At 45.2% G+C, this 13537-nt stretch overlaps 1 protein-coding gene across 1 annotated transcript in view; it reads right to left on the bottom strand.

The window, feature by feature from the left end:
* IPO7 (importin 7) overlaps nucleotides 1–12741 on the bottom strand; it is a 64109-nt gene extending 51368 nt beyond the window's left edge. Inside the window, exon 1 of the mRNA XM_003254925.3 lies at nucleotides 12516–12741. Coding sequence (XP_003254973.1) covers nucleotides 12516–12599 — 84 coding nt within the window. The 5' untranslated portion in view covers nucleotides 12600–12741. The remainder of the gene's footprint in view (nucleotides 1–12515) is intronic.
* Nucleotides 12742–13537: the final 796 nt, after the last annotated feature.

Genomic DNA, 13537 nt, shown 5'->3' with positions numbered 1-13537 from the left:
AGTGGCTCATGCTTGTAATCCCAGCACTTTGGGAGGCCGAGGCGGGTGGATTACGAGGTCAGGAGATCGAGACCACGGTGAAACCCCGTCTCTACTAAAAATACAAAAAATTAGCCAGGCGTGGTGGTGGGCGCCTGTAGTCCCAGCTACTCGGAGAGGCTGAGGCAGGAGAATGGCGTGAACCCGGGAGGCGGAGCTTGCAGTGAGCCGAGATCGCGCCACTGCACTCCAGCCTGGGTGACAGAGCGAGACTCCGTCTCAAAAAAAAAGAAAAAAATACAAAAATTCGCCAGACGTGGTGGCGGCTGCCTGTAATCCCAGCTACTTGGGAGGCTGAGGCAGGAGAATCACTAAAACCTGGGAGGTAGAGGTTGCAGTGAGCCGAGATTGCACCATTGCACTTCAGCCTGGGGAATGGAGTGAGCCTCTGTCTCAAAAAAAAGCAAAACTTTATAACTTTCAGACAACTAAGCTAAAGTAAAAATAAGAAAGGATATTTCTGTTAGCGGGGATATAGTACAGGCAATCTCAACCAGGGACATCTATCTAGCTGCCCCATACACATTTCTACCCACCTGAAATCCTTAAAACATGAAGACTTGTATTCTCCCAAAGAAGGTAACAAATGAGGGCCAGGGGCGGTGGCTCACACCTGTAATCCCTGCACTTAGGGAGACCGAGGCAGGCAGATCACAAAGTCAGGAGTTCGAGACCAGCCTGGCCAACATGGTAAAACCCCATCTCTACTAAACATACAATAATTAGCCGGGCATGGTTGGGAGGCGCCTGTAATCCCAGCTACTGGGGAGGCTGAGGCTGGAGAATGGCTTGAACCTGGGAGGTGGAGGTTGCAGTGAGCCGAGATCATACCACTGCACTCTAGCCTGGGCGAAAGAGTGAAACTCCATCTCAAAAAATTAAAATAAAAATAAAATAAGCTTAATTAAAAATACCACTAGTATCAATCTTTATCACAAAAACCCTTTAAAATTTGGGCAATTATGGTATTATTGTCAACAATTTGGCAAACATCAATACAGGTCTCAGAAGATGCTACAATAGATTTTTTATACAAGTCAAAATATAAATATAGCTTCCAGATGCTGCCCCTAATTATATGCCCAGTAGTCCCCTTCTCAAGCTCCTGGATTCTAGCATAGAACTGAAGCACCAAATGAGTCATTATACATCATTAATTAGGGCTAAAACTCCTAATACTCTAGTTTTAAAAGCTCTTAACCATAACACAAAAACACCTTCCTAGACATCTTTGAACCTTCTCATTATCTGTCATCAACCCAGATAATTTCAATAGTCACCCTTAATTCATCTCATCAAAATTCTTCAACAAACCCAACTCCATTCTACTTACTAGTACTGACAATGCGCCAGACACTATGGAGGAAAAAAAGATCAGTATGAAGTTATGTTGGGAGTTTAATTCCAGTTGGGCTAATAAGTAAAATTTCAAGTTAGAACCTAAGGGACGTAAACTCAGAAATCAGAGAAGACTTTGAACAGTGAAAGATAAAAATGAATTGGTAGGTTGTGGCCAAAAAATTTAATGAGTATGAATTTTTTGTGAAAGGTTTTACATGATCAGATTTATGCTATAGGAAAATGAGGTCTTGAAGCACTGTGAAGAATGTAATGAAGAATGTAATTCAAGGATTGATGACTATAAAACATGAATGAAAAACTATTAGTAAAACAGGTAGTAGCAATAGGCCTCAAAAACCTAGGCCCCTATTCTACTACACAGCCGGCTTCCCTGCTGCTTTCTCTGCCACCCAAAATAAGCTCAACTTTAAAAAACAGAAAAAGAAAAACGCACACTCTCACATCAACGAATTTCCCAATATGGCCACCCTTTTAGCTTACAATCTCATCCTGCCCCCTTCCTAGCATTCCACTCACTAACACTGTAATCAGAAACTGCTTTCCTCTCAGACTGTGTGGAAAATTAATAATAATTTTATTTTTTATTTATTTTTTTTGAGATGGAGCCTCGCTCTGTCGCCCAGGCTGGAGTGCAGTGGCGTGATCTCGGCTCACTGCAAACTCCGCCTCCCGGGTTAACGCCATTCTTCTGCCTCAGCCTCTTGAGTAGCTGGGACTACAGGTGCCCGCCACCATGCCCGGCTAATTTTTTTGTATTTTTAGTAGAGATGGGGTTTCACCGTGGTCTCGATCTCCTGACCTCGTGATCTGCCCGCCTCGGCCTCCCAAAGTGCTGGGATTACAGGCGTGAGCCACCACACCCGGCCTTTTTAAAATTATTAGGCCGGGCGCGGTGGCTCACGCCTGTAATCCCATCACTTTGGGAGGCCGAGGCGGGCGGATCACGAGGTCAGGAGATCAAGGCCATCCTGGCTAACACCGTGAAACCCCGACTCTACTAAAAATACCAAAAATTAGCCGGTTGTGGTGGCGGGTGCCTGTAGTCCCAGCTACTCAGGAGGCTGAGGCAGGAGAATGGCGTGAACCCAGGAGGCGGAGGTTGCAGTGGGCCGAAATCGCGCCACTGCACTCCAGCCTGGGCGACAGAGCGAGACTGTGTCTCAAAAATAAATAAATAAATAAATAAATAAATAATAATAATAATTTTAAAAATTAAAAGGCTGGGAACGATGGTTCATGCCTGCAATCCCAGTACTTTGGGAGGCTGAGGAGGGCAGATCACGAAGTCAACAGATGGAGACCATCCTGGCCAACATGGTGGAACCCGTCCCTAAAAATACAAAAATTAGCTGGGCGTGGTGGCACACGCTTGTAATCCCAGCTACTTGGGAGGCTGAGGCAGGAGAATCGCTTGAACCTGGGAGGCAGAAGTTGCAGTGAGCCGAGATAGCACCACTGCACTACAGCTGGGAGACAGAGACTGTCTCAAAAAAATTAAAAGAAAAAAATTAGAAATTGCTTTTCCAAGGTTACCAATACTTTAAGGCATTTTCCCAGAAAGTCTTCAGTTTGTTTAACCTCTCTCATTTAGGAGTATCAACACCCCTTTCTTTTTTCTAAAATTTTTTTACTCATTTTCAAAAGTAATTCATGCTCTTTGGTAGAGAATTTATTAAATCTATGTAAGAAAAAGGAAATTAGTCCTGGTGTGGAGGCTCACGCCTGTAATCCCAACACTTTGGGAGGCTGAGGAGGGCAAATCACCTGAGGTCAGGAGTTCGAGACCAGCCTGGCCAACGTGATGAAACCCCTTCTCTACTAAAAATATAAAAAAATTAGCCAGACGTGGTGGTGGTTGCCTTGTTATCCCAGCTACTAGGGAGGCTGAGGCAGGAGAACTGCTTGAACCCAGGAGATGGAGGTTGCAGTGAGCTGACACAGTGCCACTGCGCTCCAGCCTGGGCAACAGTGAGACTCTGTCTCAAGAAAAAAAGAAAAAGAAAAAGGAAACTAACCACTAACCACAAGCAACCTTCTTAAAATGATCTTTCTTGGCTTCTCTATTACTTTTATGCACAAAATCTCCAGTCTGCTTTTTCAGATGTTTATCAAAGTACTCAAAATAGGCATGGTTGAAAGTTTAGCCCTCTAGTCCATCCCATACCTTTGGATCATACTACTGTAATCACCTGCCTGCAGAAGAATATCACTTTTCCATTGCTGCTTTCTCTCCTAAACTTCAGCTCCACATTCCAATTGCCTGCTAGACTTTTTCTACTTGTTGTTTACCAGCTCCTCAAACTAGACACTCTGTATGTAACTCATGTCTTCAAAATCAGTTTTCCCTCTGGACCCACATTTTCCAATGTAATCACTAACACCAGTATCTTTTAAAACATACTCTTCAAGTCCGTAACTTTTTTTTTTTTTTTTTTTGAGACAGAATCTTGCTGTTGCCCAGGCTAAAATGCAGTGGAGCAATCTTGGCTCACTTCAGCCACTGCCTCCCAGGTTCAAGCGGTTCTCATGCCTCAGCCTCCTGAGTAGCTGGGACTACAGGCACGCAGCACCATGCCTGGCTAATTTTTGTATTTTAGTAGAGACAGGGTTTTGCCATGTTGACCAGGCTGGTCTTAAACGCCTGACCTCAGGTGATCCACCCACCTTGGCCTCCCAAAGTGCTGGGATTACAGGCCTGAGCCACTGCACCCGGCCAAAACTGTAACTTTGTATTATTTCTCTCCATTGAAATACAACCAAAGAGACTTTCAATTAGCTACTATACTTCAGACCATTTTTAAGGAACATAGGAGGTAGAAGAATCCTGTGCTATCAGATTTTTACATAAAATACCAGGTAATTTCAAGAGCCAAGGAACGTCTAACCTTTCTTGTTACTAAAGCATTTGACAAGCTGGACACAGTGGCTCACGCCTGTAATCCTAGCACTTAGGGAGACCAAGGTGGGCAGATCACCTGAGGTCGGGAGTTCGAGACCAGCCTACCAACATGGAGAAACCCTGTCTCTACTAAAAATACAAAATTAGCCAGATGTGGTGATGCATACCTGTAATCCCAGCTACTCAAGAGGCTGAGGCAGGAGAATCGCCTGAATCCGGGAGGTGGAGGTTGCGGTGAGCCAAGATTGCACCATTACACTCCAGTCTGGGTAACAAGAGCGAAACTCCGTCTCAAAAAAAAAAAAAAAAAAAAAAAAAAAGAAGAATTTGACAAAGGCAAATATGACATCTACTTTGGCTACATGAAATATGAGGCATAGTCAGGTTAAGTCATTATAGTCGTAGACTCAGGACAAGGCTAAGGCTCTTCACTGTGTCCCTCTGCCTTTGTTAAAAAAACAGTAATATGCCAGATGCAGTGGCTCACACCTGTAATTCTAGCACTTTGGGAGACAAGGCTGGGCAACAAAGACAGACCTCGTCTCTACAAAAAGTCAAAAACTTAGCCAGGTGTGGTGGTGCACGCCTGTAGTCCCAGCTAGTTGGGAGGCTGAGGCAGGAGGATAGCTTAATCCCAGGAGAGTCAAGGCTGCCATGAGCCATGTTCATACTACTGCACTCCAGCCTGGGTAACAAGTGTGAAACCCTGTCTCAAAAAATAATAACAATAAAAATAATTTTAAAATATTATTTTTATGCTTTCCAACTAGGAAATTTTATGTTATTTTATTTTATTTTTAAGATGGAGTCTTGCTGTCGCCCAGGCTGGAGTGCAGTGGTGTGATCTCTGCTCACTGCAAGCTCTGCCTCCCAGGTTCATGCCATTCTGCCTCAGCCTCCTGAGTAGCTGGAACTACAGGCACCCACCACCATGCCTGGCTAATTTTCTGTATTTTTAGTAGAAACGGGGTTTCACCATGTTAGCCAGGATGGTTTTTTTTGTTTTTGTTTTTGTTTTTGTTTTTGTTTTGTTTTGTTTTTTTGAGACAAGAGTCTCGCTCTGTCGCCCAGGCTGGAGTGCAGTGGCACGATCTCGGCTCACTGCAAGCTCCGGCTCCCGGGTTCACGCCATTCTCCTGCCTCAGCCTCCCGAGTAGCTGGGACTACAGGCGCCCGCCAACACGCCCGGCTACTTTTTTGTAATTTTAGTAGAGACGGGGTTTCACCGTGTTAGCCAGGATGGTCTCGATCTCCTGACCTCGTGACCCGCCCGCCTCGGCCTCCCAAAGTGCTGGGATTACAGGCTTGAGCCACCACGCCTAGCCAGAACTTTTATTTTATTTTTCTTTTTTTGAGACGGAGTCTCACACTGTTGCCCAGGCTGGAATGCAATGACGTGATCTTGGCTCACTGCACCTCTGCCTCCCGGGTTCAAGCGATTCTCCTGCCTCAATCTCCCAAGTAGCTGGGATCACAGGCACCCACCACCACACCCGGCTAATTTTTCGTATTTTTAGTAGAGACGGGGTTTCACTATGTTGACCAGGCTTGTCTCGAACTCCCAACCTCGTGATCCGCCCACCTTGGCTTCCCAAAGTGCTGGATTACAGGCGTGAGCCACTGCACCTGGCCTCCAACTAGGAACTTTAAAAAAAACTTTTTTATTAGAAATCATTTAGCAGCCGGGCGCTGTGACTCACACCTGTAATCCCAACACTTTGGGAGGCAGAGGCGGGTGGATCACCTGAGGTCAGGAGTTCAAGACCAGCCTGGCCAACAAGGTGAAACCCCATCTCTACCAAAAATACAAAAATTAGCCAGGAGTGGTGGCGGGCGCCTGTAGTCCCAGCTACTCCGGAGGCTGAGGCAGGAGAATTGCTTGAACCCAGAAGGCAGAGGTTGCAGCAAACCAAGATTGTGCCACTGCATTCCAGCCTGGGTGACAGAGCGAGGCTCTGGCTAAAAAAATAATTTTTTTGTAGTGACTGGTTCTCCCTATGTTGCCCAGGCTGGTCTCAAACTCCTGGACGAGCGATCCTCTTCCTGCTTTTACCTCCCAAAGTGCTGGGATTACAGGCGTGAGCCACTGCGCCCAGCCTCTTTCAGATCTTTAACAAGCTATGTCATTGAATAACTTGCTATCTAAGAGCCAAAGTATCCAGGGACTTTCCTTCTCCCAAATTCAGAACAGTACTTCAAAATATTCCTGGTGAAGGAATGTTATCTAAACTACAGGCTACTCTGGTCTTCCTAAAATATTTTGCTTAATTTCTAAACATTCCAAATTATCTTACAAATATGCCATTATTTCACACTTTTCCAGACCTAAGATTTTCATTAATTAAATACTTTTAATAAAATGAAATCAAATGAACCATTTATAAGTAAGGTATATCACATACAGCAGTAACAGTTAACCTTTTGTGACAATCCCAAAAGTGATCCAGGGTAGTGTGAGTTTAAAAAAAAAAAAAAACACACAAAATATCAAGAAACTTATCAAAAGCAAGCTCACTTTTTCATATAAAGCATGTGAGAATGTAGCACTGCTGCCTATATATATAAAACCATTAGGCCGGGCACGGTGGCTCAGGCCTGTAATCCCAGCGCTTTGGGAGGCCAAGACGGACAGATCACCTGAGGTCACAAGTTTGAGACCAGCCTGGCCAACATGGTGAAACCCCATCTCTACTAAAAATATAAAATTAGGCCAGGCGCAATGGCTCACGCCTGTAATCCCAAGACTTTGGGAGGCTGAGGCAGGCAAATCACGCAGTGAGGAGTTCAAGACCAGCCTAGCCAACATGGTGAAACCCTGTCTCTACTAAAAACACAAAAATTAGCCGGGTGTGGTGCCGTGTGCCTGTAATCCCAGCTACTCGGGAGGCTGAGGCAGGAGAATTGCTTGAACCCAGGAGACGGAGGCTGCAGTGAGCCGGATGGCACCAATGCACTCTAACCTGGGCAGAAAGAGCGAAACCCCACTCAAAAAAAAAAAAAAGGTATATATATATATATATATAATCATTATATACCATATTGAGCTTAGGAACTAAGAGTTTAAATGTCTCCTGGGTAAACCCTCCAATTCCACTTACAGCATTTTTCTTGGCTGCAAATATAACAAGGGAGAGACTATCGATGCCGAGATCATATCCACCTTAGCCAAAATCAGATCTAATAGTTTCCTCATCCAAAACTTACATGTAGCTTTATTATAGTACTGAATACATGTATTGTAAGGGCCAGTGACGTGGTGATTATGGAGCTCTAGAAAGGCAGTGATCATAAATTTCTCTGCATCTAACTACTTAGCTCAGTGCCTAGCACACAGACATTTGCTGTTACATGAACCAGACTGGGAATTATCCTTTGGAATGAGTATTTCATAAAAACCTTCCTGGCATTATACTTAAAAATGCCGAGCTGGGGGCAGTGGCTCACGCCTGTAATTCCAGCACTTTGGGAGGCCGAGGCGGGCGGATCACGAGGTCAGGAGATCGAGACCACGATGAAACCCCGTCTCTACTAAAAATTCAAAAAAATTAGCCGGGTGTGGTGGCAGGCGCCTGTAGTCCCAGCTACTCAGGAGGCTGAGGCAGGAGAATAGCGTGAACCCGGGAAGCAGAGCTTGCAGTGAGCTGAGATCGCGCCACTGCACTCCAGCCTGGGCGACAGAGTGAGACTCCGTCTCAAAAAAAAAAAAAATGCCGGCTGGTGTGGTGGCTCATGCCTGTAATCTCAGCACTTTGGGAGGCCAAGGTGGGTGGATCACTTGAGGTCAGGAGTTCAAGACCAGCCTGGGCAACGTGGCGAAACCCTGTCTCTACTAAAAATACAAAAATTAGCCAGATGTGGTGGCACACACCTGTAGTCTCAGTTACTCAAGAGGCTGAGGACTGAGAATCGCTTGAATCTGGGATTGGAGGCTGCAGTGAGCCAAGATCATGCCACTGCACTCTAGCCTGGGCAACAGAGTGAGACCCTGCCACAAAAATAATAATAATAATAATAAATTTTAAAAAATAAATAAAAGAGCTAAAGCCTATATTGTTATTTATTAATATTATAACAGGAAGTCAGTCATAAAGCCTATTACTGGCAAATCAAGGAATAACAATAACAAAAAATAACAATTCATGACCTCATGAAACTTAAAATTATAGTGGGGAGAACAAAAGTAAGTAAAATTAGGCCAGGCGTGGTAGCACGTGTCTGCAGTCCCAGCCACCTGGGAGGCTCAGACGGGAGGAGGCTGCTTGAGGCCAAGAGTTCTAGGCTGTAGTGTACTATGTAGTGCAGCGGAGCCCACTGCACGCCAGCCTGGGCAACATATCCAGGCCTTGACTCTGAAAAAATTAAAAATAAGCCTGGGCAACACGGTGAAACCTTATCTCTACAAAAAATACAAAAATTAGTTGGGCATAGTGGCACATCCCCATACTCTCAGCTACCTGGGAGGCTGAAGTGGGACTGTTGCTTGAGCCCGAGAGGGAGAGGCTGCAGTGAGCCATGAAGGTGCCACTGCACTCCAGCCTGGGTGACAGAGCAAGACCCTGTCTCAAAAAATAAATATAAATAAATAGGCTGGGCATGGTGGCTCATTCCTGTAATCCTAGCACTTTGGGAGGCCGAGGCGGGCGGATCACAAGGTCAGGAGTTCGAGACCAGCCTGGCCAACATGGTAAAACCCCGTCTCTACTAAAAATACAGAATTAGCCAGGTGTGGTGGCAGGCACCTGTAATCCCAGCTACTTGGGAGGCTGAGGCAGGAGAATTGCTTGAACCCAGGAGGCAGAAGTTGCGGTGGGCTCAGATTGCGCCACTGCACTCCAGCCTGGGCAACAAGAGCAAGACTCTGTCTCAAAAAAAAAAAAAATTTATTTATTTTTTATTTTTATTTTTATTTTTTGAGATGGAGTTTCGCTCTTGTTGCTCAGGTTGGAATGCAATGGCACGATCTTGGCTCACCGCAACCTCCACCTCCCGGGTTCAAGCAATTCTCCTGCCTCAGCCTCCCTAGTAGGTGGGATTACAGGCATGCGCCACCACGCCCAGCTAATTTAGTATTTTTAGTAGAGACAGGGTTTCTCCATGTTGGTCAGGCTGGTCTCAAACTCCCGGCTCTGGTGATCCGCCCGCCTCAGCCTCCCAAAGTGCTGGGATTACAGGCATGAGCTACCATGCCCGGCCAATTTTTTAAATTTAATTAATTAATTAATTTTTTTGAGATGGAGTCTCACTCTGTTGCCCAGGCTGGAGTGCAGTGGCACGATCTCAGCTCACCGCAACCTCCGCCTACCGGGTTCAAGGGATTCTCCTGCCTCAGCCTCCTGAGTAGCTGGGATTACAAGCATGCGCGACCACGCCCAGCTAATTTTGTATTCTTAGTAGAGACAGGGTTTCTCCATATTGGTCAGGCTGGTCTCAAACTCCCAACCTCAAGTGATCAGTCCGCCTTAGCCTCATAAAATGCTGGGATTACAGGCATGAGCCACCGTGCCCGGCCAAATAAAATTAATTTTAAAAATAAGCCAAATATGTATGACAAATCAGTGCTATAGAGAAAAACAAGTCAAAGGAGATAGGGAGTATGATGGTCAAGGAACTCCTCAGTGATAAGGAGACATTTGGACAGGGATGGAAGGAAATGAGAGAACAAGTTAGGGGGATAACTATGTGAAAGGAGTTCCAAGGAGTTAAGCGCAAAGACTCTGAGGCAGAAGGGCTATTTTGTTTTGACACTATCTACACTATAAACACTTTAATAACATTTACAAATTTTACATTGAGTCAGTGATTATTTCACTTAGTGAAGAGATTCATTCAAATGTCAATGATCTTTTTCTTTGGTTCTAAATAAACCAAAACACAGCTTCACTGGAATGAGAGACATCATAGAATAATTTGTTCTTCTATCTTCTCCAAAGCAAGAGCCTTTCAGAAATGTTACTTCCTCATTCTTAACGATATTCAAGACTTATCTGAGATCTGTCTCCCAAATCAATGTTCTGCCACAAGAAAGTCAAAGCAAAAAATATTTAAATGGAAGAAGGGAGAGGGAGAAGCAGTGTATTAAAATGGAATGAAAGTAAATATACTAATAGAAAATTTACCTGAGGAAGAATATTTAAAAATCTAGGTGTTATAATTGAAATAAATGTATGAAATGTAAATAGCTAAGGATTACAAAAATAAAGGCCATGTAATAAATTTTCTTTGACAGATTAGTGGTGTTCACTGTTTGACAGTATTCCAAAACAGTAGTTTAACGGTTAAGTAAAAAAGGCTTTGAATACTATTTTGATCATTTGTTTATCTTCCAAAAACTAGCTTGTGAAATACCCCAGGTTTCTATTACAAGATGTTAGTGCATATACTAGACATGCAATGTCTATTTGAGGAATAAATGAATTTCAGATTTTCAGGAAGTATTATTTCCCCAATTTTTGTAGAAGCAAACCAACTCTTTCAAGTACTCACTTTTAAAATTAATAATTACACGCAAGTATAATTAGTCAAAATAATACGCGATTAGAGCAAAGTCATGGTAGAAATGACCATGACTAAACTTTTAGCTTTTCTAGGCTTGTAACTGCATTACTATTTAATAAGCAAAATAATTTTCAACTTAACCCATGTCTATCACAAAGCAAATCAAAACAAAAAGTGATCCATTGCTCCTTCCATAGTTTTGTAATGGTTCAAAATGGTAATACGGTTCAACTCACTATTTTATATCCAAAAAAATCTAAGCTCCTCCCAAGGTGACTCTGAGCCTAAAAATTTGAACATGTCATCATCACTTCGTGTGGTATAATAATGATCTCATTTACATATAAAATAGATTTAACATTCTGAAATAATTTTACATTTAATTTGTGTAAACTCTGTAGGTAGTCTTCTTGAACTGTAAGTTCCGTGAGGGCAGGGACCTCTAGTGCAGCCCTTTACACTGAAAAAGTCCAATTAGTAATATTTCTGCTGTTCCTGGTAAGTCAATATAAACAATGTTTTTAAATTATTTACTTGCCAACTAAAAGACGCATAAAATAGTTGAATTTCTATTTTAAAGTGTGATTTCTTTTTCAGTTAAAAAATGTACACTAAAGTTCAGTAAAGCTGGCAGATTCAGCAGCATGCTAAAGAACAGTTACTAGCTGGCAGAAAAGTTACATCAGCCCTTTTAAGAAGACTTTAAAATACTGATCATTAATACGTAAAACTGCAAAAGTTTAGAAACAAAGAATGACACCGGAGATAGTACAATAAATATTCATGCAATTAAGCTGTTTTCCAAGGAGCGGTCCCCCCAAAATACGGGGAAAAAAAAACAGCCTTCAGAGAATGCAATATCTGAACTGATAAAGAGCTCGGCACATTCCAAGGCACTCAGACTTAACATTATCTCACCTGTCTGTCACAAAAACTCTGTGGCGTAATTTTATGAATGGGAAAAAGTCAGGATCAAGAGGTTAAGCGACTGGCCCAAGGTCACTCAAGGAATCAATGGTGCAGCTATACCTAGAAGGGTGCACTTCACCTGATCCTTTCCACTACATAAGCCAGCTCCCCGACTGAAGCATTATGACAGCGGAAGAGCAGGGATCAGACTCTGTGAGTGTCCCGCACTACCCCTGTCCTGCCAAGGAGGCGCGGGCTTGCCTTTGAAAGCCTTCCCTAGCAACTCAGCCAGAGAGGAGGAAGTTGTGCCCGAGGCAGGCCACTGATCAGCCCAGCCAAGTGACAAGGATGACAGGCGCAGCCCCCAAAGGACCAGCGGGCATCCCCAGCAGCCCTTCCAAACCCTGCGACGGCGAGACTGGTCTCAGAAACATCTGAAAAACCTCCCAGTAAGTTTCGCCCCCTTCTGGGCGTGAGGAACGAGCTGGGAATGAGCCAGAGGGCGGCCGGCCACCCGAGCCGGCCATGTGTCCAACCCGTCACGCCCGCCTCGCCTCAACCGGCTCCTCATGCCTAGACCGCAGCCAGAGGCCCAGCTCAGGATCCGAAGCACAGGCAGCCTTGGCTGCAGCCACCACCACCACACCACACCGAGGCGCCCCGGCGTGGAAGTCGCCGTCAGATGTCTGTCCCACCCTCCTGTTGGGGCCCTCAACGACGTCGTCCGCGCCTATGGCCAGGCCCCGGGGGCTCGGCCTGCCACTTCTGTCTGCCCGCCTGCCCGCCGCCACCGCTAGCCGGGCGTCCTTACTTCATTGAGCTGGCGCTCCGCGGCCTCACGCAGGGCTGGGTCCATGGTGCCCCGCAGGGCCTCGATAATGGTGTTGGGGTCCATCGCAGCGCGGACTCGGTCAAACCCGGGGCTCGGGTGCTACTGGGCCAGGAATAGCGCCACTCACTGCGCACATGGACCCGCCGCGCTCCGCAGCGGCAACCGGCGCGAAAGGAAAGAGAAGCGCCAAGGCCCCGGATAGAACCTCTTCGCCTCGGCGTGGAGGCGGGAGATGCTCCGGCGACTTCCTGTGGGCGCGCCTGCGGAGCACTTTGGGAGATGTAGTCGACAAACACAGTCCGCAGCCCACGTGGCTGCCTGAGCTGTCGTTCCTACAGACAAGTCTTTCTATTCAAAAACGAAAAATGTTCAAATTCCACAAAAAGAAAAGTAAAACAATCAGTTACAAAAGGTTTCACGTACTGTATCCACAGTGATCATAAAGGGAATCAGATACAGTGTGTGGTGCAATCTATTGCTAATGGCTGCGTAATTGAAGGAAACTTTCTGAAAAGCAATTTGAGATGTGTTTCTGATTGCCATTAAAATATTTAAACTACCGGGCGCGGTGGCTCACGCCTGTAATCCCAGCACTTTGGGAGGCCAAGGCGGGTGGATCACAAGGTCAGGAGATTGAGACCATCCTAGCTAACACGGTGAAACCCCGTCTCTACTAAAAATACAAAAAATTAGCCGGGCATGGTGGCGGGCGCCTGTAGTCCCAGCTACTCTGAGGCAGGAGAACGGCATGAATCCAGGAGGTGGAGCTTGCAGTGAGCAGAGATCATGCCACTGCACTCCAGCCTGGGTGACAGAACGAGAATCCATCTCAAAAATAAATAAATAAATAAATAAATATAAAATACACCTTCCTAGCTGGGCGTAATCCACCTGTTGAGGCAGGAGGATTGCTTGAGACCAGGAGTTCAAGGTGGCAGCCTCTTAAGATCATGCCTGTGAGTAGCAACTACACTACAGCCTGGGCTACATAGTGAGACCCC

This window comes from Nomascus leucogenys, chromosome 15 (assembly GCF_006542625.1).
Source record: "Nomascus leucogenys isolate Asia chromosome 15, Asia_NLE_v1, whole genome shotgun sequence".
Taxonomy (NCBI): Eukaryota; Metazoa; Chordata; class Mammalia; order Primates; family Hylobatidae; genus Nomascus; species Nomascus leucogenys.
This window is presented reverse-complemented; position numbering and strand designations above follow the sequence as displayed.